This window comes from Kogia breviceps, chromosome 17 (genome assembly GCF_026419965.1).
Source record: "Kogia breviceps isolate mKogBre1 chromosome 17, mKogBre1 haplotype 1, whole genome shotgun sequence".
NCBI lineage: Eukaryota > Metazoa > Chordata > Mammalia > Artiodactyla > Physeteridae > Kogia > Kogia breviceps.
Window position 1 is genome coordinate 74,307,536 of NC_081326.1, and position 26,236 is coordinate 74,333,771.

Sequence of the window (26,236 nt, forward strand, 5' to 3'; positions counted from 1 at the left end):
GTGGCCCTAATCCAGTGTGACCGATGTCCTTATAAGAAGAGATTAGGACACAGACTCCCATAGAGGGACAGCCATGTGAAGACACAGAGAGAAGGTGGCCGTCTCTAAGCCAAGGAGCGAGGCCTCAGGAGGAACTAAACCTGCCAACACCTTGATCTCAGACTACTGGTCTCCAGAATTGCAAAAAAATTAAGTTCTGTTGTTTAAGCTACCCAGTCCATATGGTACTTTGTTATGGCAGCCTGAGCTTGCTACAGAGGTAGATGATACACTATTTCACAGATAAGAGAACGGCACACCTTAGAGCTATGAAACGGGCCACATTTGAACCCAGATGAGAGTCCAAAGCTATGCTCTCTCCACCGCACCAGGCAGCTAAGCGCAGAGAACAGGAAAGGCTCAGCAAGGGGCGTGGACAAGCTGTCGGTCAGCCAGGAGGATGAGCAGAGTGCACCCCTTCCTTGGCCTCATCGTGGGCGGCTGTGTCTCCCGCCCTTACGCTCTGGACTTTGTCATGTGACTTGCTTCAGACAACGGTACGTGGAAGAAATGACAGCACGGTAGCAGGGTCATGGCATAAGACGCCTCACCTGCTTTCACTGCCCTCTTGCACCTCTGCCATCACCAAGAGGAAAACACACAGTGGCTTGGAACAGAGCTGCCCCGTCAGCTTCAGACCAGCAATGAGAAAAAAGCTGCCCTGCTGAGTGCTCTGGAGCGGTCAAGCCCATCTGAGCCACAGTCTGTGAGCAATAATAAATGGTCATTGTTTTAAGCCTCTATATTTGTGGGTGATTTGTTACACGTCACTAGCTAACTGATAGAGAACGTCAAAAGAAGCAGTATGGGGCTTCCCTGGTGGCGCAGTGGTTGGGAGTCCGCCTGCCGATGCAGGGGACACGGGTTCGTGCCCTGGTCCCGGAAGATCCCGCGTGCCGCGGAGCAGCTGGGCCCGTGAGCCGTGGCCACTGAGCCTGCGCGTCCGGAGCCTGTGCTCCGCGACGGGAGAGGCCACGACAGTGAGAGGCCCGCGTACCGCAAAAAAAAAAAAAAAAAAAAAAAAAAAAAGCAGTATATAATGAAATAGTAACAAGCACAGACTCTGAAGTCAGACTGCTTAGGTGTAACTCCTGACTCTGACATTATTTTGCTGTGTAAACTTGGGGAAATTGCTTGACCTCTCTGATCTTCCATAGCCACATCTGTAAAATGGGAATACATGAAAATATCTATGTGATAGGGCTGTTGAGAGGATGAAGTTAATTGAGATGGTATCTGTAGAAAAACAAAACCCCATGAGTGATAGCTCTATTGTTGTGATAGGGACTGGAGATTAAGCTTGTCCTGGGGCGCTCTGGTCAGCCTGACCAAGAAAAGCAGATGACAGACCTTCTGTCTTCTTTTGTTTTAACACCAGTCCCACATCTGCCTTTCCCTACTAATTTGGTGAGGCAGTGAGCTCCCCGTCACCGGAGGGTCAAGAAATGATGCCATCCTGAAAGGGTGGGACCAGATGACCTCTGAATCCTCCTGACTGTCACACAAGAATCACCGAGGCAGGTCTTCTGCCCTGTATCCAACCCATGATCCCAGGAAGGTGAACAGTGGTATAAAGAAGAGAACGTTGGGCTTGAGGGCAGAAGACCTGGGTTCAAGCCCCAAACTCCACCGTGTGACCCTGGGAAGCCACCGGACGAGTCAGGCCTCGCCGGCAAAACAGAGTTAGTCCTGCGCCCGCCTGTTTCACAGGGTTGCTATGTGGATGAGAGGTGGTAGCGGACGGGACCCTGCTTTGGGAACCAGATAACAGCAGAGGGACAAACAATATCCACACCCACAGAGTCCTCTACAGCGATGTCACTCCAGGCATATGGAGGGAAAAGCCCTCCACCTCGGAAGTTCTGTCTTTCGCTAGCCCGGGGTGGGCAAGTACATGGCAGGCGCGCTGCCGCTGTCCATTCTCTACCCGCGGCACACGTGACTAATCGGTCACAGCACTCCTCCCCACTGGAGCTGCTTCTCAGCTCTGAGTTCCAGCGACCGAGCCAACTGGCCGGACCAGACCGAGCAGGCAAAACCTCCGATCCTGGGAGCCAGACCGAGGCCCACCGGCTCCCCTGCCTCCACCTGGTTCTGGGGTTTCCGGGAGATTGTGGGTTCCGGGTGTCAACTGCCCCCGCAAGACTCCCTCGGACTAGCTGAGTCCGGGATGAGGATGCGTTTTCACGGCTGTGGACACCAGCCCTCTAACCCCACGTGACCTGCTGCAGGCCACATAAAGATTGCTAAGAGAAGGTTCTAAAATAGTCAGAACATCCCCAAAATGTCTTCAGCATTGCTGAGGGCTGCTGAAATTGCAATGAGACTAGAAGCCCTCACCATATGCTGTTGTTTACAAGACAACACACAACACTGCCAGGTGCTTGTGCCCTCTGACCTGGGAATCCCATCACCACAGCAAACACTTCAGTAATAACCCAGCAGAATCTAAACACACACACACACACACACACACACACATTCAATAAAGCACTACCTATAATTGGCAAAAGAAAAAAAAAGCAAAGACACATTAAAACACTATAAATAGAGAAGTGGTTAAATAGATGATCATACATTCATTTAGTGGATATGGAGCTGTGAAAATATATTTCCCTTAAGACTGCAGAAACACAAGGTAATGTTTGATATAAACTTAAAGAGAAAAAGACTCTGAAATGCCTAGACACCATGGGGGCCTACCGATACCGATCTCCACTCCTTCCTCACCTTCAGAACCCATTTGGCTTGAAAAGCAACATGCTACATTTTCCCAGACTTCCTTGCAGATAGGGCTGGCCATAAGACCAAGTCCTGGCCGATGACATGTAAGCAGAAGTCCTTAGGTGGACCATACAGGCAAGCTGCTTAGAAAGGAGCAGGCTCAGCTGATACATGCCTTTGTCTTTTGTTCTTCTTTCCTGCGAGAAAAGGATGCTGGAAGTGATGCTGGAGTTAGGGTAGCCATCTTGGAACCATGAGGCACCAGCCTGAGAACTAAAGCCAAGCTAAGACGGCTGAGCAGAAAGACGGAAGGAGCCTGAGCCTCTGAAGGCATTGTGGAGCCACCTGTCAGCCCATCGACCTGCCCCAGACTCCTCCACTGCTGTTTGGTCCCGTCACTGTTACCGGGGTTCTCTGCTACGGGCAGCTGAACGCAGCCCCTTACAGAGCCATCCTGATGAAAGGATAAAAACAGAGAGCACAGCTGGGCAACGAGGAGAGTGGGAACATGAAAAGCTAAAGCCATTCCTGCATGTGACCACGAGACCACAGGGGAGCCGTGGGGACTTCTCTCCCCTCTTTATAAAACGACCTCTGCCACGGCTCACTACCTCCCCTTTGCTGTGATGCAGAAGCTACTTTGTGAACCGACGCACGCTGGGCAACCACTTCGCTGGCGCTCGAATCCCTCTGGCCTAAACACTTGTCCCAAATAGATGCTAGGCCAGTTGTGCCAACGGCCAGGGCCCCTCGGCACTCGGGGCACGGTCAAAGAGGTCTTGATCTCCCCGGAAATGGCGCTCACACTGGGAAACCCTTCATCACGACCAGACTCAAAGGGAACATTCCCCCGCAGCCCGCAGCAGCCCTGGGCGAGGCCCTTTGCTGGGGCGCAGACGAGACTCGTGGTCAGAGCCCAGCCAGGCCAGCCCTGCGTCGCGAGCACTCATTTCCCACCAGAGCCCAAGAGAGAAAAGGCCCCCCGACGCTGCAGGTGCAGCCTGTGGGACACCGAGCTGCCTCCAGATGTACCTGGGGCCTCGCCGCTGGCCTGGAGCAGGAACCACACCCTCCGCGCTCCCTGCAGCACAACAACGTTGCCTAGAGCTTCTGCTTGAGGTGGGGAAGCCAAGCGCCCTCCTACGGTTCCCCCCCCCGACACCTCCAAGCTCACCCCAGCCGCCCAGAGCGAGCAAGCTCACCTCAGCCCCGCCTGGGCTCCCACCCGCCACGCACACGGGACTGTGTGCCTGAAAGCTCAGCGCCAGAGCCCCCTCCCTCCCGACGTGTGGCCGAGAGGCCGCCTCTGGGCAGGAGGAGGGGGCGGGTAGAGGGAAGGAACCCACCTCCCAGGCACTGACACGCGCACGCCACACCGCTCGGCCCCCTCCGGCCGCGATTCGGAAGGTGGCTCTTCCTCCCAGTCTGCAGAAGAGGCTCCGGAAAGGGAAGTCACCAGGCCAGGGGACATTGTGCACTTCAGGGGATATATGGCAACGTCTAGAGACGTTTTTATTTGTCGCTACTGGGTGGGGGAGGGAGGTTGCCACTGGCAACTAGAGGATGGAGACCAGGGACGGCGCCCGGTGCAAAGAGGTATCCAGCCCCAGATGATGTCAACGGTGCACGGGGAGAAGCCTGCCCGAGCCCGAGGTCGCCCAGTGACCAGAGCCGGGGCCCTGCGTTACAGCCCACGCTCTCTGCGACCCTCACGCCAGCGTCCTCACGGCGGTTCATGAGCAATGACGGTCTCCTGCCCACGGAAGTGGGGACACTGCCAGTGGGCACCACGGAAGTACCTAATGGAATCCCCAAGAGTCAGCAGGGAGATCCTCACCAAGCTGCCCTGTGCACGAAGACCACGGCTCGAAGGTGTGGGAGAGGGACAGCAAGGGAGCCAAGTGTGCACACGGGGAGGGTCCAGGGAGTAGCTGTGCCCAGCCTGGACACCTCAGGGCTGCAGCTCCCAAAGTGGCTGCCGGCGCCGGCCTCTGCCCCTCACTCCCAGCAGGCCTCCCCCGGCCCTGAAACCCACAGCACCCCAGATGTGCGCCACCCTGCACGCCTCCAACAAGTGGCCAACAGGGACCAAAGACACCACTGCCGCGTGCTTCACATTTACTGACATCTTGGTCCCTGAGTATAGCATCTTGCTCCTGACGGGCCATCGGGCAGTCAATCATCAAACACCTTCGGGGGCCCGGTATGTCCCAGGTGCTCGGGACACTGGGATAAAAGGCCCGACCCCAGCCCTCAAGCGCCTTTCATGCGAGCAGACCTAGCGCAGTGCAGGCCCCTGCTGTCACCTACTGACCAGCGCCCAGAGGACAGACACGAGTACGGTCTCAGCAGCTTGTGGGTGCACGGGGCCAGGCTGGGTGGAGGGGACAGAACGGGCAAGGTTCCAGGTGGGAACTGCCCGACAGTGGTGTCCCAGGGGGCGTGGGGAGGGGTGGAGGGAGGTTTGGGGGCCCAGAGGGCGGGAGGGGCCGGCAGCGCGCAGCGGGGCGGAGGGCTGGGTGCCAGGACAACACACTGGACGCCTCAGCCCCCGGCAAAGGCCTGGTGATGCTGCCTGCTGGCTGCCTCTCGCCTTCCTGTGCCTCACGTCCGGCGGGGCTGGTGACAGCCCAAGGCTGTTTCACAGGTGGGTGTCTCTTCCCGCCAGGTGCCTGACAGCCTCACGCCAGCCTGTCACTGGCGGTGGCCTTGGGGACCAAGATCACACATCTAAGACGTGGGAGTGAGAAGTTCCCTGTTTGGCAAGACGGGTCCCTAACCTGCTATCCTCCCTTAAAACCAACAGCTGAAGTCAGAAGGCCGGGCCTCTGCCCTGCACCTGCCCAGTGGCCCCGAGGCTCATCCAAGCGGGGAGGTGGCCCCAAACCACTCAGTTCAAAGCCCCCCAGCTCTCAGGGCCGGGCGCGCACCTCGGCCTCCGGCAGGTGCCCCGAGCGACCCTGGGGACTCAGGTGCCCCCTGTGGAGGCTGTGGCACAAACACACGCCCGAGGCGCTCTGCGGGAGGCGTGGTGGGCCTGGCTCTGACCCGACGAGTTGGGGGCAGAGGAAGATGGAGGCGTGGGCTTCAGAAAGGTCTCCGTGGCTGCAGGGTGGAAGGCGGCCTCCCGGAAAGCCATATTTTCCCAACAGGCCTGCGATGAGAAAACCTACTGCCCGGGGTTGGACCCCACGGCCCCAGAGGCCCCCGAGGCCCCCAGCCTGGCATCCCACCACGGGAGCCTCCTTCCGCTGGATGCCAGGAACGTTTCCATCTCCAGCGTTGCTCTCTCAGTACAGTGGGCATGGGGCAGCCCCCCAACGAGGGTCAGGGCCACGGGACCCAAACGTGGCGGGGGCTGGAGACAGGCAGGGGACGGGATGTCCCCCGGGTGGGGGCGGGAGAGCAGGCCTGGGAAGCTGCAAACGACGACTCTCCAATCTGCCAAGAGCCGGCGGCGCGCAAGGGGGCGCGAGGCACCTGGCAACCGCTGTCGACACAGCAAAGCCCCGGGGCTGTGACAGGAGGCCTTCCACGGTTGTTCTGGCACGTTCTCTGACGCTCGGGAGCCACCAAGCTCTACGTCCCCATTTCACAGGTGAGAAAGCCCCAGGCTAAAGGGACGTGCCCAGGATCTGACCTCCAGGACGGGCAGCCGTGAGCAGTCCTGCCCACGGCTACGGGACCCCCGGTGGTCTGCCTGCCACCCCCGGCCCCGAGTCCCTCGGACTCAGGCTCTGGAGGCAAGCAGCGCCACGATCCGCTCCTGCGGATGGAAGACCGAGGCCAGAGGTAGGGCGTGGCCCCGGCCCCCGCCGCTCTCCATACGCCCAGCCCAGCACGCCCCTTGCCACCCAAGGGCACCTGCGCCCTCACGCCCGCCACAGCTCATCCACCTCCGGTCTGGCCCTCCTTCACCTCACTGCCACCCAGGGCTCCTCCCAGGGCTGGGGACACGACGAGGGCGAGGGCAGTTCGGGGCAAGCCCACCGCACGGGGCAGCCCCGCCTTCGAGCAGCTCTTTCCCGGCTAGGCCTGTCATCGCTCAGGACCCCAGGAAGGAGCACGGTGGCGGAGGTGGCGGAGGGCAGCAGCCGGTCAACAGCTGGGGAGCCCCTGCTTCTTCGGGGCCCAGGGGCAGACAGCTCACGGCGTCCTGGCAAGCCGGGCCAATGCACTCACAGACGCTCCTAAATTTTCTCACCTTCCCCTGCCGCACCTTTTTCCATGAACCATCCCTTCTTCTCTGGGTCCACAGCACATGGCTGTTTTGTGCTCCGAGATCAACGTCAGGGCCTGGATTCACCCCAGTCCAAGACAGAGAATAAGAGAAGCTCCCATGAGTCAGAAGCTCGAAGCATGTCAACGCAGGGAGGGGGCTGCCCAGAAATGCTGGGGTACCTACTGCACGCCTGAACAGAAGTATGGTGCCGACCAGGGGAGGTGATCCTCTGCTCTCCCTGCGCGATCAGACCCGACTCGGAGAGCACACGCGTGCACCAGAGCTGCCCCGAGGAGAGCTGCCGGCTTACGAAGGCGTTATCAAAAGAAACTCAGGGACCCTGGGGCCATCTCCAAATTCCCAAGACTGTTACGGGACAGGAAGTGAACCAAGCTCTGCTCAGCCCCGCTGTTGGAGAACCGTCGTAAGCCACAGGGTGGGTGCCTTCAGCTTAAAAGGGAGAACCTTCTACAGACGGAGGTCCCAGAGTTGGCACAGGCAGAAGGGAACCTTGAACAAAATCCCTTAAGGAAATGAACACCAGACCCCGGCCATGGGTGGCCTGGAGGAGGATATCCCGGGGGCAGAGGGGAAGACCCTCAACCAGACTCTCACGTCCCAGATTCCACTGCCCATGGGCTCTTTTGTTTTTTTCTGGCTGCGTTGGGTCTTCGTTGCTGCAAGCGGGCTTTCTAAAGTTGGGGCGAGCAGGGGCTACTCTTCATTGCGGTGCCTGGGCTTCTCACTGTGGTGGCTTCTCTTGTTGCGGAACACGGGCTTCAGTAGTTGTGGCTCGTGGGCCCTAGAGCGCAGGCTCAGTAGTTGTGGCGCACGGGCTTAGCTGCTCCGCGGCATGTGGGATCTTCCCGTACCAGGGCTCGAACCCGTGTCCCCTGCATCGGCAGGCGGATTCTTAACCACTGCGCCTCCGGGGAATTCCAGGGTCCTTGCCTCCTAACTCCCTCCCAGAGCACTGCCAAGACCAGGCGTCACATTCATCTCCTGCGGCATTTTCCCTGGTCCTCTGGCGCGGCCGGTGTGAAGGCAGCGCGGGGCTGCTCTGTGTTCTGACTCACGGGGCAGGTGCCCGGGACTGCCCACCTGTCCATCCTCGCTCCCCAAGCCCACCCCACCCTGGACCACTCCACACACGTCCCACCCCAGACTCACCTGCACTCTGTGTGCCGAGTTCCCTCTCCTTTCCTGCGCCTGGGCCCCCGAGTTCCACTTTCTACATGGAGACCTTCTGGCCCCTCCTCAGGTGACCACCATAGAGACTGGCCAGCCCTTTAAGAGAAGACACCCCCAGTACACACACCCCCTGCCACACGGAAGCCCACAGGTCAGAACTTCACACAATAACCTCAGCGTTCATCTAAGCACACACATTCATCACATGTGAAGTGATGAGCTCCCCGTCACTAGAGGCGTTCAAGAAAAGGCTGGCCGATGAGGCGGGATCGCGGGTGCTGGTGACGTTCTGTTTCTTGACCCGAGTGCTGGGTGCGCGGCAGGGCTTGTTTATCGGAATCACTGAGCAATACGCTTGCGACACGTGCGCTTCTCCATACGAACGTTCTACTTCCTTAAAAATTAAAAATTAGAAGGGGCTGGGATCGGCTGACCATTCGGCAGGAAGGAGACGAGGCTGGAACAGCGTGACGATCCCGCGCCATCGAGGCATTAACACTCACTGAGCCCCGCCAGGGAATGCCGTGTGCCTCCTCCTCAGCGCCGTGCAGCCACCCTAACCTGCCCACGGGAGGAACTGGGTGACATCCCGCTGACGGAGGAAAGACGAACGATGCCTGGAGCTGAGCGAGCGCTCCGAGCGGTGCGCAGTGAGCGAATGAGTACGTGAACGACAGCAGGGAGGGGAGAACGGAGGACGCGGGCGTGTGTGGAGCCCGGCACACAGGTGCGGGGAGGGCCGGCTGGGGGGCGCTGTGGGGGGTGGGTGGGTGCAGGCGCGAACGCAGGTCCACGGGGCAAGAGGTGTACACGGAAGCCTGGCTCACCTCCCGCTCTGACCTCCCCGGACTTCACAGATCGAAGTCCAGGTCGTCCGGAAAGAGCAGGTGAAGGCAATAGGTGTCTGCACCACGGGGTCGCTTGCGATCCCTGCCGCCTCAGAGCCCTCAGCGTGGTGTCTCATACGCCTCGGGAGAGCCGTCTCTCTCAGGTCACCCCGAGTCAAGGAACCCACCCCTTTGCCTCCCCCAGGACATCTATAAATAGGCCGTGCTCGCTGGAGGGCCAGGGCCACGCTGAGCAAGGCCAGATCCGGGCAGGCCTGGGAGGAGGAGCCGAACGCGGCACCTCGCGCTCCTGCCGCCGACCAGCTGTCACACTGAAAGTCACGAGGAGACCCCAGCCCTCCCGTCCAGCCCACGGTGTGCTGGGTGGCCGGGTCCTTCACCCGGGCCCGGCTGAGCAGGTTTGCGGAACCGGGAAGGTAAAGGGAGAAGCAGAAAGACACAGATGGAACATTCCACAGGCCCATCCCTGGCTCCTGGCTGGAATCCATCCTTGGAGCCTGCGGTAAGGAGATCCCGACTGCAGAGTTCCAGGCCCTCGGCCTCAGCGGGCACTGCCTCCTCTGGGCCTCAGTCTCCCCACCTGTAAAGTGGGGCAACACCTCCTCCCGCCTCGGGGCTGACGTGAGTGCGTGTGCGTAGAAGTGGTGCTTCCATCCTCCGTCCTTCTGGAGGTGACCCCTCTGTGCGGGGCTCTGTGCGGGCCCCACCAGTGCCGGGAGGAGACACGCTTCCTCCAGGGGCAGAATAAATGGCGCCAACAATGCTGGAGCTGGGGGAGGTGCGGAGGGCAGAGGGCACAGCTCGAGGGCAGTGAGGGGCACTGCCCGTCCTGGAGGGTGAGGGCCCACCAGGACCCCCCCAGCCCAGGCCCTGGGCTGTCTGCCGGCGGCTCGGCAAGGGTTAACTGAGTTTAGCTGTCCCCACGCTTCACGCTGGACTGCACCCAACTGTTTGGGTTTCCAGCTCGTCTCCTGCCTCAAGGCCAGGCCTTATCTTGTCATCTAGATGGTCCCCAGAGCCTCAGAGGCAGCACAGGCCAGGCAGGGGCTGGCACGCAGCGAGAGTGTAAACCGTGGATCGAAACCTGCACCCCGGAGAGCGAGAAGAGGACACGGGAGACGCTTTCCACTCGGTGAGGAGTCTGTTCAAGGTCCTGCGGATGAGCGAGCAAAGGGGGCGCCCCACCGCATTCTGGGGCGGGGGACCTTGAGCAGGGAGCCCGCAGGAGCGCAGAAGCTTCTGGGACTGTGCCCCACCCCCTGCCAGGGACCCACCTCCTGAGCCCGTGCCCTCGAGCAGCCACCCCGCCTTCAGCCGGGCCCAAAGGGCCTGACGTCAGTCTGCTTCTCCTCCGAACAGCAGCAGAAACAAAACCCAGGGCCCTTCTTTCCCTCCTTCCCCTGTGAGGCCCAGTTTTTAAATCGTCCTCTTAGATCTTCCCGATGAGATCTGAATTCTAAGCACAGTTTCCTCTTTAATGATCCTGAAGGAGGTAACTACTTGGAACACAGATGTTAGAGTGGAAAGAGAAGTGTCTGGAGATTCCCGCTGCTGTCAGAAGTAGTCGCTGATGGCGGGACACAATTTTGGCCTCAAGCGCCTCCTGTAGGAAGAGCCCCGGCGTGCCGGGGGTTCCTTCCCACCCAGGCCTTAGCCCCGAGCAGAGCAATTCAGAGCAGGCGCTCCACAGCCCCCGGCCGCCGGGACTCTGACTGCCACCACTCCTACCAACAGCTCAGGAAGGCAGGTGGGAGGGTTTCCAACCCGCCTGCTAATCAGATGGGCACGGCAGGGGATGCAGAAGGAATTTTCATCTCGAACATGATGGAGAGTTCCGAAGGCCTCGGGCTCGCCAAATTTAGACGCAACAATACCATCTCCTGGGCAGCAGCTACAAGTGGCACAGACATCAGAAGCGGCGAGCGGGGACGGATGGCACCCAGAACTGGAGCAGCGATGGGAGTGAATCTGCCTTCTTGGAGCCAGTGGGACCTGTGCTTGTCCCTCCTTAGGACAAAGGTGCCTGTGCCTGGGCTCCCGGGAGAGCTGGGCGGCGGTCAGTGTGAGAGCCCAACAAAGCCTCTGACGAGAACGGCAGCCACGGATCCAAGGCAAAGTGGTAATTACACACGTTCTTAGAATCCCGTTCACCGAGCGCGCTACTAACTGCATCCGGGAAGCAGCGTACATCATAGCAGAGGGAGTGAGGGTGGTTCCTGCCCCACCTTGGAGACTCGAGCTCAAAGTTGAAGCACACATGCTCAAGAAGCCGCTCAAGGTTAGATGAAAGAGAAGAGCACCCCTGAACATGCGCCTGACTCGTTAATATCCCCGTCCGATAGGAGGCGGTTCCTCGGAGGGCCTGGCTTGGGGCTGGGTTTTGGGCTGGGCCTAGGAGCACCTGAATTTGCACTTATGTTAAAAAGGAAGAAAACAAACAGAATTAACTAGAAAGGTGCTTGGTTTCCCATAAATTTGAGCTCTTCAGAGCTAAACAGCTTCCTAGGGCAGAGTCAGGCTCAGCTGATGTCAAAATTCATGGATTCTCACCTACGAAGCACACACAGCGCTGTACCAGGTGGCTGCAGGCACGAGGGATCCCGCCGGCCCTTCCGAGGCACCCTGGCGGGAGGTTACAGTGTCACGCCCCTTCTACAGGTGGGGAAACAGGCTGGGAGCCAGCACACCACCGTCCACTTCGTGGTCGTCCCGTCTGACAGGACTCGGGTCCCAAGCCCCGTCGGCGGGCTCCGGGTTCAGCATCTTTCCGCCGCAGGGCAGCTGAGCTAGGACGGTCTTTTCTTCCTAGCCTTACACAGATATTCCACCCTTTCTTTCTGGAAAATCAGTTGGAAACTCAACACAAGAAGTGAGGAATCAGTCAGCACGGTCATCAGCTGCCTGGCCACCCTGCCTTGACCCTTTCTCTTTGGAGCCCCAACCGTTCGAGGCATATGCCCAGAACTGCCAATCAGAATCAATAAACACAATCGCTAAGAACCTTATCAGGTAAATGGAACATCTCTAGGTTTGATTTTAACTCCAACCGTCTCTTCGATGGTGCAGTTCAACTCTTGGGACCAGCCAAAGGTTTCCTGCGCTCCTTTCACTACTGGTGGCCGGCATGCTCGCAGATTTCACCCGATTTGGGTCTACATCACTCAAGGCGCTTTAGGGAATGATGGGTTCTTGCCCTCCCCAGGGGCGGCCAGCGAAGGAGGCATATCCCCGGCTCCCCGGCTCTCCCACAAGCAGGCCCTGCCCCGCAGGATGGACGCCCTGCGCGTGTGTGTCACGGCCACGGCTCACACTGGAAGTGTAAAGAACAGCAACGATGGTTATGACTGGCTGGCCCTTTCGGGAGCCGGAAGCACGGGGTGGGAAAGGAAGGACTTTACTGTGCTCGGGCCCCTGGGCCAAGGGCGTGTGGCAAGAGGAGCAAAGCTGGTTCCGCAGACGACAGAAGGACAATTTCCTCCTGAAAACATAAAAACCTACATCAATGAATTAAACATTTCAAACAAGATGACTCTCTAAAAACTCTTTTCAACCAAGAAGGAAAGACAAGCCGTCCTGTGCTGGCGCTTCCTGTTGCATATGGCACTGAGAAATCCTGTTTTTTCAGCACGCAGAGCTTTCCAGAGGAAGAAAAATATCGAGGGGAAAATCAGAGAAGGTCCAGAGAAGTCAGGCGGGAGGGACGGAGAGAAGGTTGGGGAGGAGGAGGCCTCTTCTCAGGGCACAGGGGCGCAAAGGACTGGAGCGGAGCAAACCCCAGGTGGCCCCGAGCCAACACAGTGGCCCTGACAGGTCCAAGGAGGCGGCCGTGAGAGGCCGGGTGCCGCGCCGGGGCAAGGCGCACACCACAGAGACACCACCCTGCCCCCTGCGGCCGCGGGGAGGGCAGCCCCAAATCCACCGGGATGAAGTGACCTGCTCTCTTTCCCACAGGTCTCCAAGCGTGATGGACGCAAGTTGCCTGAACCCCTTGGTCTCAGTGGGGGGTCCTGCCCTAGGTGCCCACGAGAGGCTGCTTCACGGGCAGCACCTTTGGGCTCAGACCCACAGAAACCCCCAGGGTGTACCAACTGGACTCTCTCCCTGGACCGGAGCTGAACTTCCCCGGCTTCTGGGCAATACGCACACGTGCCTTACCCACCGGCACAGCCCGGGGGTGGGCTGGTCCTGCGCCGCACCCCCCCCCCCCCCGCACGGGCCCTCCACCGCGCTCCTAGAGCCTCTCACCAGGCTGCCACCGCCCCGCCACCCACCCACCCCCATCACCAAAGAGCAAACCCTCTCCTCCCAGGGGCCTGACACGACCAGGTTCCAGCTTGGAAGAAGAGGAGCCCGGAGGCAGGAGAACTGCACCCTGGGCTCGGAGAAGGCTGGAGGCTGGCGAGGGTCAGCGCCTGCCTCGCTCCGACAGCCGTCCGCGGCCCCCTGAGTCGGTCTCCGCGCCGCAGGTGCCAGGCCAGCCCTCTCCAACTCCCGAAGAGGTAGTAAGTGTAAGGCTCGGAGGCCCGCGCAGCCCAGCCCGCGCCGGGGCGGCGGGTGGGTGGGTGTCTGCTGTGGGATTATTCTTAGCGCTCCACTCTCTTCGCAAAAGTGGCGCCTCCGCCCTCCAGGCTCCGGCACGCTCGCTCCGGGCTCGCACGCCCGGCCCAGACACCGGCGCGGAGGAGGGCACCGGGTGGGGTCCGCGAGGGCTGAGACGGCGCGGGGGCTCCGGAGAGGAGGGGGCGCTGCGGGAGGGGCCCCGGCGACAGGCTGCGCTTAACCCTCGGCGCCCCGCACCCAGCCCTGCGCCGCGCGCTCAGCCGCCTCCCGGACTCCTCCCGGGACGCGCCCGGCCCTTACCTATGGTGGTGATGACCGTGATGGCAAAGTAGAAGGAGCCGGCGAATTTCCACTGGACGCCGGCGCGGTGCGGCTCCGCCTGCAGGATCACCAGCTCCAGCTGCCGGTAGTCCTCGCTGCTGATGTTGTACTTGCCCTTGATCCGGACCTCCTCCGCCTTGAGCTTCTCCTCCTCGCGCATCTCGTGGTCCGACTCGAGGGCGTCGAAGACGGCGGCGCCCACCAGCAGGTAGGTGAAGGTGCAGACGATGAGGGACAGAGTCCGCACGTTCTGCCTCTTCATGGCCGCCAGCAAGGAGCCGGCGCGGGGGGCATGTCCCGCAGGCTCGCAGCCGCGCGCGTCCCACTGCAGCGCCCGGCGGCCGCCGCCGCCTCCTCCGCCGCCGCCGCCGCCTCCAAGTTGTAAGCGGCGGCGGCAGCAGCAGCAGCGGGGAGGCGGGGGGCGGGGAGGCTGGGGGGGCCCCCCTCCGCCGGGGCCGCCACAGCCGCCGCCACCGCGAGGCGGCTGGCGGGGCAGGGGCGGCGCGGGCCCGGGCTCGGGCGAGAAGGCGGACAGGCACAGGAGGCTGCTCGAGCGCCGGGGCCAGGCGTCCGGGAGCCCCGACACCCTGCGCCAGACCCGGCCGAAACAGCCCGCCCCACTGCGCAGGGCCATGCACGGCGGCCCCGCCGGGCACCGCGCGGGCCTCGCTGCCCTCCGCACCCCGCCCCCAGCTCCCGCCGGAAAAGCAGGGGCGGGCGCGGGAGCCGGAGCGCGGCCGCCGGGGCCCGCGCCCCTCCGGCTCCGGCTCCGGCTCCGGGAGGCGGCGCCCAGCTAGGAGACCACAGGTCCGCACGCGCCCCGCGGGGCCTCCTGCCCCTTTTACCCCTCCGCGTTCCCCTTCGAGGGGGGTGAAAAAGTTTGCGAAGTGGCGGCGTCTCCGGAGTCCCCAGCGAGCGGGGAGGGGGCCGAGCAGGTGCAGCGGTTGGGGCGGCCGGGTGCCCGAAGGTCCGAGCGCGCTGCGTCCACCCGGACGAGCCGGGACGCGGCGGGGTCCCAGCCAGGCGTCGGCCGGTCCACGAAGTTTGCTCGGCTCAGCCCCCGAGGCGCGGGAGCGGGGCGCGGCCCCCGGGTGGCAGGGCCCGCGGCGGAGCGGCCTCGGGGGCGGCCGGGGAACGGCGCGGCGGCGGTCGCCCAGCCCGCTCCTCCGGGGGCGGCGGGCGCGGCGGAGGCGGCGGCGGGAGGGGTCCCGCGGGCCTCGCGGAGATGCGGGGTGGGCGCGGGCGCATGAGCCGCGCGGGGGTCGGGGCCCTCCGGCGTCCGGGCGTCCGGGGAGGCGGCCGCAACGCCGCTCTGCCTGGAGCGCTGCGTGCGTGCGCGCCGGAGGGAGCCCGAGTGTGTGTGCGTGTGTCTGTGCGTATGTGTGCCTGTGTGTGTATGTGTGTGTGTGTATGCGCGCGCGGGCGCGCGCATGTGTGTGCGCGCGGGCGGTCGTGTGTGCGTGTGTGTGCGCGCGCGCGTGCGCGCGCAGCAGCCCCGCTCCAGCGGGAGGGCCACGGGGGGCGGGGGCCGGGCTAAGCCGAGGCCCGGCCTCCCTCCCTCCCTCCCTCCCTCCCGCAGCCTCCCGGGCGCGCCACCTCCCGCCTGGTCACCAGCCAGCTGGCGAGGCTGCCGCGGCGGCTCCCGCTGCAGACCGAACGCGGCGCAGGGCGCACGCGAAGGGAGCTCGGGAGGGGCGGCCGGTGCAGCCGGGGAGGGGGCGGAGGCGGGCCGAGGACTGGGTGTCGCCCGAGAGGGGGTGGGGGGCGGAGCCACCAGCAGGTTTTGGCGGGGGATGGGAGGATAAATGAGGCTGCTTGGGCCGTTCTAGGCCAGCTCCCCGAGAGCACATGCAACCACGAGAGGCGGAGAGTTTGAGGGACCCGGGGTTAGGGGAAGAAACGGGATGCAGCCCAGCCGGAGAAGGCAGACAGGCAGCTTAAGGGAGAGGGGAAATCCGGCGGAGGGTGGGAGCACGAGGGGAGGGTCGGTGGGCTCCCGGGAGCGCGGCGGCGCACGCGGCTCCCCCAGGGTCAGCCACCCGGCCCGGGCGCGGGTGCGTGTCACTGGCCTGGGGCACCTCCTCGTCGCGTGCTGGGGTCCCAAGGGCCGCGTCAGACCCGGAGAGCATCGCCGGCCGGTTGGCCCCGCACCGGCCGACCTGAGCCATTCCCAGGGAGAGCGCTGAGGATGGGAGGAACCGCCACTCGGGATCGGCGCCGCTGGGGAGGACGCCGCATCCCCCTTTCCCTGTCTGCTTCCTGTTGCTTTTCCGAGAAACACTCCTTGGTTCCCCGAGGTTGGGCGCGGGGTGCACCCAGAACTCAACCCTGACCCTCCCCCCCTGCTCCCCGCACCGCGCGACGGCGCCTCTCGGGACCAGCCCGGGGAGGAAACCCGAGGCTCGGCCTGGGCGTAGCTATTCCCTGAGTCCAGAGAGGAGTTCTCGCTCGGCTTTACCCCCTTTCTATTTCAGCCTCCTTTGCCCTCTTCCGCCCATCTCCCTTCAGGTCGTCGAGGGGCTTTCCCTCAACCATCGACCCCTTTAATTGCCTCTTGAGCAATGGAGCCCGGAAGGGGCAAGCGCAAGTGGCGGAGACCCCCGGGGGCTCCACTTCCCTGGTTCAGGAGATCTCCCTTGGACCCCAGCCAAGAAAGACATGGCGACTTGGGGAAAGGGGCGCCACCTCCTCCCCGGCGGCGGGCTGAAAAACGGGGCAGGGGCATATAGCCTTGGACTATGAGGGGTGGGCCAGGGAATTATACTCAACCCTCGCGCAGCTCGCTCCGGGAGCCCTGACCCCTCGGGTCGCCCCCAGGACTCTGTCTGGGTCGAGCGAGTCTAGGGACCCACGGAGGCTCCCCGGCGGGGATGCTCTCCATCACATTTTGGGGACTCGCGGGTGCTTGCGCCCCGGGCGCACCAGGGAAGGGGGCTCCCGCTGTGGGCGACGTGTAGGCCGCCCGGTGTCCACGGGGTCTGAGCTCGCCCGCGGGGCGGGGGGAGCCCCACCCCTAGCAGGCGCTCTCTCCAGAATTCATTTTGGAAACCGAGGCCCCCGCGCTCGGCGAATGAGCCTGGCCGCCCGGTGAGTCACCGCGAGCGGGCGACAAGGATTCCCAGCAGCTTGTAATTAATTGCGCCGTGGCTCGGCCCACGACGGAACCCCAGTCGGGCCTCCCGCCGCCCTGCAGCGGCGCCACCCCTGAGTCACAGCCGTCGGGCCTACGCCGTCCGGAAGCAGCCTGCCCGCCTGGACGCCACCAGGGGGCACTGGACTCCGACCCACAGGTCGTCCCGCTTTGAGTCAACGCCTCTAGGAAAGTGCAAGCTGTCCCCGCTGGCAGGTGCGGGAGCGGGGGATGGGGTGCTCTCCACCCACAGATTCGAAGCTTTGTGGGGAGCCACTTTTATTCAGTTTACATACAACCTTTCGGGAAAACGGAGCAGCTTTGTGTGCGTATTGGAAGGGACCTCAGAGATAAACTAGTCCAAACCGCTTGCTTTACAGATGGGAACACTTCCAACGGGAGAGGATCACGTGCCCAGGGACACAGGCAATTCGGATCCAGAACCAGCACTTAACCTCCTCCTGGCTTCTGTCCTGCGTTCCTTCAAGGACCCAGCTGCCTTCTGACCCCAAGTTCACAGTGCCACGAATAGCCACAGACCACTCCCAAACGCCGTTTCTTCCTTTACTTCCCCCCATCCACCCCCAAATATGGCCTTTGGACTCAAGAGAAACAAGCCTGGGAGCCGGGCCTCTGGAGGGTTCCTGGTCGCGGAGGGGGGTAAAAGGAGGGTTTCCTAGTCTGTCCATCCAGCACCCATACTCCTCTCCTCACCCTACACTCTCCTTCCATGGTCTTGACCCGCAGGTGGAAGTGAGCTCCTTGAAGCAGAGCCTGGGGCTTGCCATCTTGCCCGTGTCCTCAGCACGCATGCCCAAGGCAGGTGCTCAGCTAGCACTGTGGGTTGCCGCCGCATGACGGTCCAGAAAGCAGTTAGGCTGGTGGCAGTGCGTCTGGGGAGACCACCTCCCTCTCTGCCCCTGTGGTCTGGCAGCACCAACTCCAGCTCAGCCTAGAGGTGGATTCAGAGCACAGGTGTGGCCAATCAGAGCCAGGTTTCCCCCAGCCACGGTGATTGGCTGGGCGTGGCTCACCTCTCAACCAATGAGAACCCTGGGAAAGCATTTCTTTGAGGAGGCGTGGGAGGGAGGCAGGTACTGAGGCTGCAGGCCACTCCCCTACAGGGAGCAAATACATTCACTTTTTGGTTTAGGCCACTGTGAGTTGGTCCCAAGAAGACCAGTGCTGCTGGTGCCTGTGAGCTGGCAGCCCGTCTGTGCCCCTCCAGCGATCTGTCCCTGGGCCTACCTGGACCTCAGTGTCTTCTTTAGTAAAAACAGATGTATCTGATTAGATAATAGAGAACATCATGGTTTTATAACGCTATCTACCACCTAGTTGGTTGCTAGGTTCTTTACACACAGTGGACGTGTCCGTAGCCCCTGGGGCTACGAATCACTACCCCGTGTTACCCAGAGAGGCCGACCAGCTTATTCGGGCCCCTCAGTGAGTCAGAGTGGATCTCACTCCCAGTCTAGTGCTGCTTCTACATCAGCGCTATGTGTGTCTGTGAAAGACTCAGCTGCGGGCGGGAAGCAGGGAAGTACCGTGCTCCAGGCCAGCCACCCCGTGCAGCACATCACACCTCCGTGCCTTTGCTTATGCTGTTCCCTCTGCCTATATACCTTTCCCTGTCCTCTTCAGGCTCCGTCTCCTCATCTTTCAAGATTCAGCTCTGGCAGCATCTCCTCCAGAAGCTTCCCCTGTCCCCAGCCTGGATGAGGCGCCTGTGTCCCTGCACATACTTCTATCCTGTGACCCCTTTGGTGCCAGTAACACCTCCCCTGCCAGACTGTCAGCTCCTTGAGGACAGGGGCCATGCCGGCCTCAACTTGGTCATGCAGGACCTGCCACACAGTAGGTGCACAATAAATGTTTGTTAAAACTAAAGAGCAGAGTTGAGTTCACGTGCCAGTGCGTCTAGAGTCATCACCCCAAGCGAGATCTCTCAAAGGAAGGCAGGAAGAGGTAGATGCAGAAGAGTGAAAGAAAAAAAAAAAATAGCTGTGCAGATGGCAAAGGTGGTTGCCTGCCAGGACCCCGAGAGTCTCTGAGGTTTAGGCCTTGACTCTGATGTCCCTGGGCGTCCAATGCAATGAAGAAGGAGGAGAAAGAACACGAAATGCAGAGGTGGAAGAGAGGGTAGTAAGCAACAAGAGCTCAGACAGTGGAAGGAGTGAGGAGTGAGCCTGGAGAGGGGAGTGGGTCCAAGGGTGAGCTCACCAGTATTGGCACACAGGCTGCCTTCCCTTGGCCTGGGCCCACAGCAGACATTGCTAATCAATCCCAGCCCTGTTTTTGGTCGAGATCTGTTACAGCCTGAGAATCTTGAACACAGGGGTCCACACAGGGCTCATCCTGGGCTCAGTGCTCACCTGTTTCCTTTCAAGGCCATCACCAATCTGGCCCCAGCTGAGATGCCAAAGAAGTGTTTACACCCATTGTGAGAGGACGTAGGGAGCCGTGAACAAGTGCCACCATGATGGTGGTGTATGGCGCCCTGGTGGGCTGGTCCTGAGTGAGCCTTTCTTGAGCACCTGCTGGGTGTTCAGCCTGAGCTGGGCATTGAGCACTCATCATGATGACTCTGTGAGGCCACCATCATCCCCTTGGCCGGTGATGAGGCCAAGGCTCTAAGCTTAGGACAGTGACCATGACTGCAGATCCTTTGTGGGGTGGGCTGGGAGCTGGGGGGCTGCGTCCTTCTCTCCAGGCACAGGCAACCAGGCTGGACCAGTGTGATGGCGAAGAGGCTGAGAAGGAAGAGGGAGAGTCAGCACAGTCCCTGGTACACAGGAGGTGCTAAAAGTTGTTTCACTGGCTCCATGGTTAAATCCCAAACATGCTAAGGCTGGCCCCAGGGCTGAAGCGCTGAGTCGGTGGAGGGAAGCAGGGAAATGGCCCAGGGCTTCCAAGACACAAGAGGCAGAGCCAATGCCAGAAAAGGGAAACTGAGGCCGGCCAGGCTCGGTCTGCCCAGAGGATTCCAGAATGTCATGTCAGGGGCAGGGGAAGTAGTTCATAGGGTGGACAGTCAGAGCCTGTGACCTGGGGCTGCTGGACCTCCAGCTGCCCCAAAAGTCCATCAACAGGTGATGTGAGGACACAAAGCCCCAGATGGGTGGGCTCCTCCCTGAGATGTGAAGCCCAAGGGGGGGTCTTGCTTGGAATTTCTGAGCCCCAGAGTTCTCCTTGTGCGGTGATGTCTCCAACTGTGACCACGTGGGCAAAGACACCTGGGAGATTCACACTCTGAACTGTTGCAGGAATGATCGGTGTGCAGATTCGAGGCTCAGGGAGGATCTGCTCTTTCCCCGGAGTTAGAGAACTCTTAAGAGTGGGAAGTTCATCTAGCAGGTGAGGAGCCAGCCAGCCCCTCTCTGGGACTCAGGGTGACACGCAAATGAGGGCAGAGGCAAGGCCAGGGGCCCCTCCTTCGAGCCAAGGGCAGCCCCCAACCCCCTCCCCCCCCCGCCCCCCGCCACAACACACACACACACAAGCCCTTGCTTTACTGCAGGAAATATGATTAGTGGATTTCAGGCTTCTTAACGCATGAAGCCTGAACCATTGCCCAGCTCCACACCTGATCCATAAATAGCTCCATCGTGTTCCCCACGGAGCCCCAGTGCTGCCAGGATCAATCAGGCCATCGGCAGAGGCTTCAGCGGCTTACAGCTCCTGAGGGGGGCTGCTGGAGGGGCACGAACCCCGTGCCCACCAGGAGGGGCTCATTAACCGAAGCCTGAGCGGCAGGACCAACCCCCTGAGGGAGGCTGCTCGAAAACCAGGCCCAGGAGATGGGAGGGCAGCATGTCCACACCCACAGCGGGACTCCTGGGCAGTGGGGAGGGCATCCTGTCCCCAGCCTCGGCCTCTGGGTACGCGGGGCTTTGCAGAGCAGAGGCTCCTGGGCATGTGCTGACTAGATTAATGAAATGGATTCAAGAACGACATACCGGTGGCCAGGAAATGGCACTGGTGACCTTTCTCTCAGTCACCTCCTCACCACCCAGTGCGTAAAAGCATTAGACACGCATAGAGAGGGGACATTTGTTGAACCCAGCTCTTCTCCTTCGTAATACTAATGCTGACGTAAATAAGAATAATTAAAAATGAAAAATCTTCCGCTCCTAAAAGCAAACAATAGCTTACGGAGAACGCTCTAAATGCGGGACGCGGGGAAGCTCGCGCTCGGGTGCGAGACGGGATGCCCGCGGTTGTTGACGTGCCTGTGGACAGGGACGCCTGGAAGTTGTCCAGCGCGGGCACGGGGCAGAGCCGGGGCGTGCGGGCTGCTCTGCGGACCCCCGCCCCCCGCCCGAGGCATCGTGTCCCTAAAGCATGCACACGGGGGGCGAGCAGGCTCTCCGGCACCAGCAGCAGCTCCGTTCTCCCAGACGGACCCGACGGGCCCTCGGGCTGCGGGATAGGTACCGGCTTCCGAGGCAGGCGGCCGGGATCCAAATCCCAAGCTTGTCGTTTCCACCGGCCGTGACCGTGCGCGAGTGGGCGACCCGCCCCGTGCCCCTGCCCCCGCCCCACCGGTTGGCTGGCAAGGGCGGAAGAGGGCTCTCCATCCCTCCGGAGGAAGCGCGGGGAGGCGTGCGCGGCTCGCCGGTGGGGGGGGGGGGCCTGGCCCGCAGGCGGGGCCGCGCGGTGCGGGAGCTCGCCCCGCCCGCCCCGCGGAGGACACGCGGCCCTCCTCCCTCCGCCTCCCTGGCCGGGCAGCCGGCTTCCTCCGGGTGGGAGCTAACTTTAGTCCAGTCACATGGCGCCATCGTTGTCCCTGTGCCGAGAGTTTACAGATCCCCGCGGAAGGTGTTTGAATATTTTTCCTTTTCAGAAGGCTGGTTCTCGCCTCTGCCATTTTCACCTTTGTGTGGCAGAAGGTATTTTTGCAAACGCAGCCGAGGTGGCAGCGATTTCGCAGCGAGACACGGCATCCCTGTACACACTGCTGCTATTTTGGGGACTCGCAGGTGTATCGTTTGTATCATCACGGGCCTGTCACCTCCAGGGGGAGGGAAGAGAGGCTGGGGTGCCTCCAGAGGCGCCTCTTCCACGGGAGCCTTCCACTGGGAGCCCTCCTGGCCCAGGTGGGGTCCGGGCACGGCCCATGTGCCCCGATGCGAAGAGCCCCTGTCCTCAGCACTGTTGTTCCATCCCCTGCTCCGGTCCAGGCCTCGAGATTCCTAGGACAGGGCCTGTCCGACCTGTCCGTGTCCCCAGCACAGAGTAGGGATCAGGAAACATCCACTGAGTTGATGGGAGCTCTGCAAGGGTCTGGGGCTTCAGAGAGGCTTTCTCTGCCCCTGAGCTGCTCTCTGCCCCAACACCATCTGCCAGGCTCGGGGCCGCCGTGCCAGCCAGGGGCTGGGAGTTTGTGACACAAGATAGATGGGAGATGGCCATGGCAGGTCTGGAGCTGGAGACCCGTGGGTCACGGGGGCTACGGGAGCCCAGACCAGCCTGGACTGTGGCACCCCAAAGGGCTTCCTGGCCAGTCCGCAGGCCGTGGGATGGGCTGACCCCAGCTCTCTGGTTGCTACGGGCGTGGAGCTGACGCAGCTACACTCTGAGGACGCACGCGTGGTAGGGCCCCATCCAGGGTTTAAGTCTCTTCCCACAGGGCCAGAAGGTACACCGGCAATTAGGTCTCCTTCCTCGTTTGATGAATAAGGAGGCCGCAGCCTGGAGAAGCCCAGGGACTTACGGGAGGTCACGGAGTCATCATCGTCTGCAGAGCCGGGACACCATTCACCTCCCAGGCCCCCGAGCCCAGGTCCAGGGCCCCCCAGAGGGTCTCCAGGGAGTGCACATAGCTTGGCAATCCAGCCCTTGCCTCGAGGAGTCTTGGGGAGCCAGCAGCAAGGTCTCTGCTGTCACGGAGCAGTCGGCCTGCTGGGAAAGTGAACAGGAACCCAGTTAACCATCGGGGAAAAGCCAGAGACAGGTGACTGCAGGAAGATGAGAAACACGGGACAGTGAAAAGTGTACTAAGCAGAGAGAGATCTGCGGGGCAGTGGTCAGGGATGGCCAGCCCGTGGAGATGACACTGGAACTGAGACTTGAATGACACGTTTGGACCCAGGAAAGGGTGTCTAAGCAGAGGGAACAGCCTGTGCAAGGGCCCTGGGGTCAGGGGAGGGACACTGGCTTATTCAGGGAAGAGCCAGAAGGCAAATGTCGCTGGGATGCTGGCCCAGAGGAAGTTGGCACAAGATGAGGTCAGAGGTCAGGGCTCCGAGCACCCCCGGGAGGACGGAAGGCAGGGCCAGATCACAGAGGCTCTCGCAGCCCGCGGGAGGAAGACGGATTTCACTTGCGCATTCACGCAAGTCCAGGCGTGCACCGTGTGGGGAGGGGGAGGAGGCACATCCGCCTCATTGGACAGGGAGGGGCGCCCACGTCCTGCAGAGTCAGCACCACAGAGCACCTGGGGAGCTTCTCCAACCTGGAAGGAGAAGGATCCCCAAGAAATGGGGGGTCAGTTAAAACAATGGTGACTCCGACTCTTACGACTGTGAAGCGGCTGGGCCTGCGGCGCACGCAGCCCGTGGCCCCAGCCGCCCAGAGGCCGCTGCGGAGCGTCTCTTGTCGGGGCCGGGGTCCACTCACAGGGGAGCGGGCGCCCTGGGGGTGAGTTGGGTGAAATCAATGCAGCTTCTGATGCTGTCTGGTCTGCAACGACCTAGGACGGGCCTGGTGGACGAGGTGTGATTTCCGCAGCAACAGGAAGAGCCCCCAGTTCCCCAAATGCCTCTCACACCCTCCACTCAGAGGCCTGAAATCTCTTTAACGGTGGCAGGTCCAATTACTGACTCTTTATAATCATTGTACCCTTTTAATTTACTTATTCTTGATCACAAACAATACTTTTTGCATAAAATATAAAAAGTAGAGAGAAATATAAAGAAACAAAATCCTAAGGATTTTCCCCAGGGAAGTTCGCACCATTTCAGCAATGGGTCCGGCCCTGGGAAACACTGACTTTTACACCCTAAAGTCCGCGGATGCTGATGTAAGACCTTCCTTAAGCGTCAAGTGCAAGGGAGCAGGTGAGAACGCAAAGGGGATGGATGTTCACGAAGGTTCGAGGATACGGTTAGAGACGAGGACGCCCAGGAGAGAAGGCTGAGCTGAGAAGAACCACACCACAGGCGGCACGACTGTTTTTCCCGCACTCGGTTGCCGCTGTGCAGCTTGGACGGAGCCACAGGCAGAGATCCCGTCCCTTGCGTATGTGACAACCACAGACCGATGTACTGTGTACATCTTGGCTTTCACGATCCTTCATCAGCAATACTGTCCACAATTCAGTCCCCAACGCACCCCACACCCCTTTCTCTCCTGTGCAGCCCATGCTTGGCCATACTGACCTGTGTTCTGGCCTGCACCTCAGCTGCCATGGAAAGCCTCAGGAAAAGGGTCAGGCCAGACTCTGGGGCCAGGCCTCACTTCACCTCCTGTCTATTTGCCTCCTCTGAGCAGTAGCCTTTGGGCAGCTAAATTTAACTGAGTATTTGGTTTCCACCCTACCCTCCTTCCTTCCCTCCCTCTTTCGCTTGGGTCAGATCACGGTGTGATGGCTCTCCCAGCTCCCTCCCCGTTTCCTCTCTTAAGTGTCCTCCCTAGTAAATTTCTTCTGCGTTTAGCTGCATCTCAACATCTGCTTCTTGGAGGACCCAGATTAACACAGGGGCACTCAGCTATCAGATCGGAGCCTCCAAAGAGCTGAGAAAGAAAATCATGGCATCTAGGGGGTGCCCAGAGCCAGACAGGACGGGGAGAGTTGTACCTGGTGAGAACACCCCACATCCTATTGGTTTCTGAGTCAGTCAGGGTGGGATAGATTATACAGCACGTTATGGACTGAATGTCTGTGCCCCCCACGTTCCTATGTTGAAACCCTAACCCTCAGCGTGACGGCATTTGGTGGCGGGGCCGTTGGGGGGTGATCGGGTTTAGCTGAGGTCATGGGAGTGTGGCCCCGTAATGGGATTAGGGTTCTCATAGTAAGAGGAAGAGATCAGAGCCCTCTCTCTCTCTCACTATCTCTCGGCCACGTGAGGACGCAGTGAGAAAGGGCGTCTGCAAACCAGGAAGAGGGCTCTTGCCACGTGCCGGATCTGCCAGCACCCAGTCTTGGACACTCCAGCCTCCAGAACGGTGAGAAATAAATGTCTGTTGTTTGTCAACCCACATCCCCACCACTGTTTGCAGTATTTTGTCACAGCAGCCTGCACTGACCGAGACACATCAGTACCAGAAATTTTTTTAAATAAAAAAATCAGTGGCTCAAATTACAAAGGCCTATTTCCTGCTCATGTGAGTTGATAGTAGCTCTGTTCACTGGCCCCCTGAGACCCAGGCTGACAGATGCTCCCCTGTCCTAGGCTTCCACCAACCCCGACAGGGAGACGGAATCTGACAGATTTCACCGTGGTGCCCAAAGCTTCTGCCCAGAAACATCCTCCATCACTTCTGAATGTGCTGTGTTGGCCAAAGCAGGCCACACGGCCAAGCCGGAGGTCTTCTGTCCACCCTCATACCCAGCAAAGACCTTCACCCAAGAATCCTGTCCCTAGGCAAGTTCCCACTCACCCGTGAAGGCAAAAGGAAGATTCTGAGAGTACACTTCCCAAATTCTCTTCTGTCCCCTGCATCCTTCATTTGAAGAAGACTCAAGAGAAGACCCAAACCTGAAAATAAAGAAGAAAGAACAGAGCCCACGAAATGAAGAATGATGAAAAGGGAAAGACATAATGGTGTGTAGGGGAACTTGCTATGTGGTAAATTGAATAAAAATGAATAAGGATAGACCTGTCTCAGACTGTATCATCTAAGTGCTAAGTAAGGGTTCCTAAAATTGAAGGTCCGTACTGAAAGGAAACATTGTAATGATAGTCTATTTATAAAAGTCATAGCTCAGCAATAGCTACAAGTTATGGCCAGGAAGGAAATTTCTAAACTTTGCAAGGATCTCATCTTGGAGGGGGAGCGGAAAGGAAGAAAATAAACGATGTCTAGAAGTGTCATCTTATTAGACTGGGGAGGAATAATCGGGGAAAAATAGAATATCTTATTGTGTGGAATGGGTGGTATCTTATTTTCAAAGTAGAGAGATCTGGGAAACAGGGAAGAGAGAATGGCCATCGGTGCAATGGAAGGGGTCTTAGGTCTATCTGTTTGGGCGAT

General features: G+C 60.4%; 1 protein-coding gene and 1 long non-coding RNA gene across 3 annotated transcripts in view; one reads left to right on the top strand and one right to left on the bottom strand.

Annotated features, from left to right (window-relative positions):
- KCNK9 (potassium two pore domain channel subfamily K member 9) overlaps positions 1 to 14,545 on the bottom strand; it is a 93,221-nt gene extending 78,676 nt beyond the window's left edge. Inside the window, exon 1 of the mRNA XM_059042700.2 lies at positions 13,885 to 14,545. Within this exon, the coding sequence (XP_058898683.1) occupies positions 13,885 to 14,539 (655 nt within the window). The 5' untranslated portion in view covers positions 14,540 to 14,545. The remainder of the gene's footprint in view (positions 1 to 13,884) is intronic.
- Positions 13,707 to 20,325, top strand: LOC136792960 (uncharacterized). Of its 2 annotated transcripts, XR_010837599.1 has the most exons (3): positions 13,707 to 14,113; positions 17,416 to 18,892; positions 20,302 to 20,325. It is a non-coding gene; the product is annotated as an uncharacterized lncRNA (long non-coding RNA). The 2 variants fall into 2 exon arrangements; XR_010837598.1 differs by lacking the exon at positions 20,302 to 20,325 and having other exon boundaries at positions 17,416 to 18,925.
- Positions 20,326 to 26,236: the final 5,911 nt, after the last annotated feature.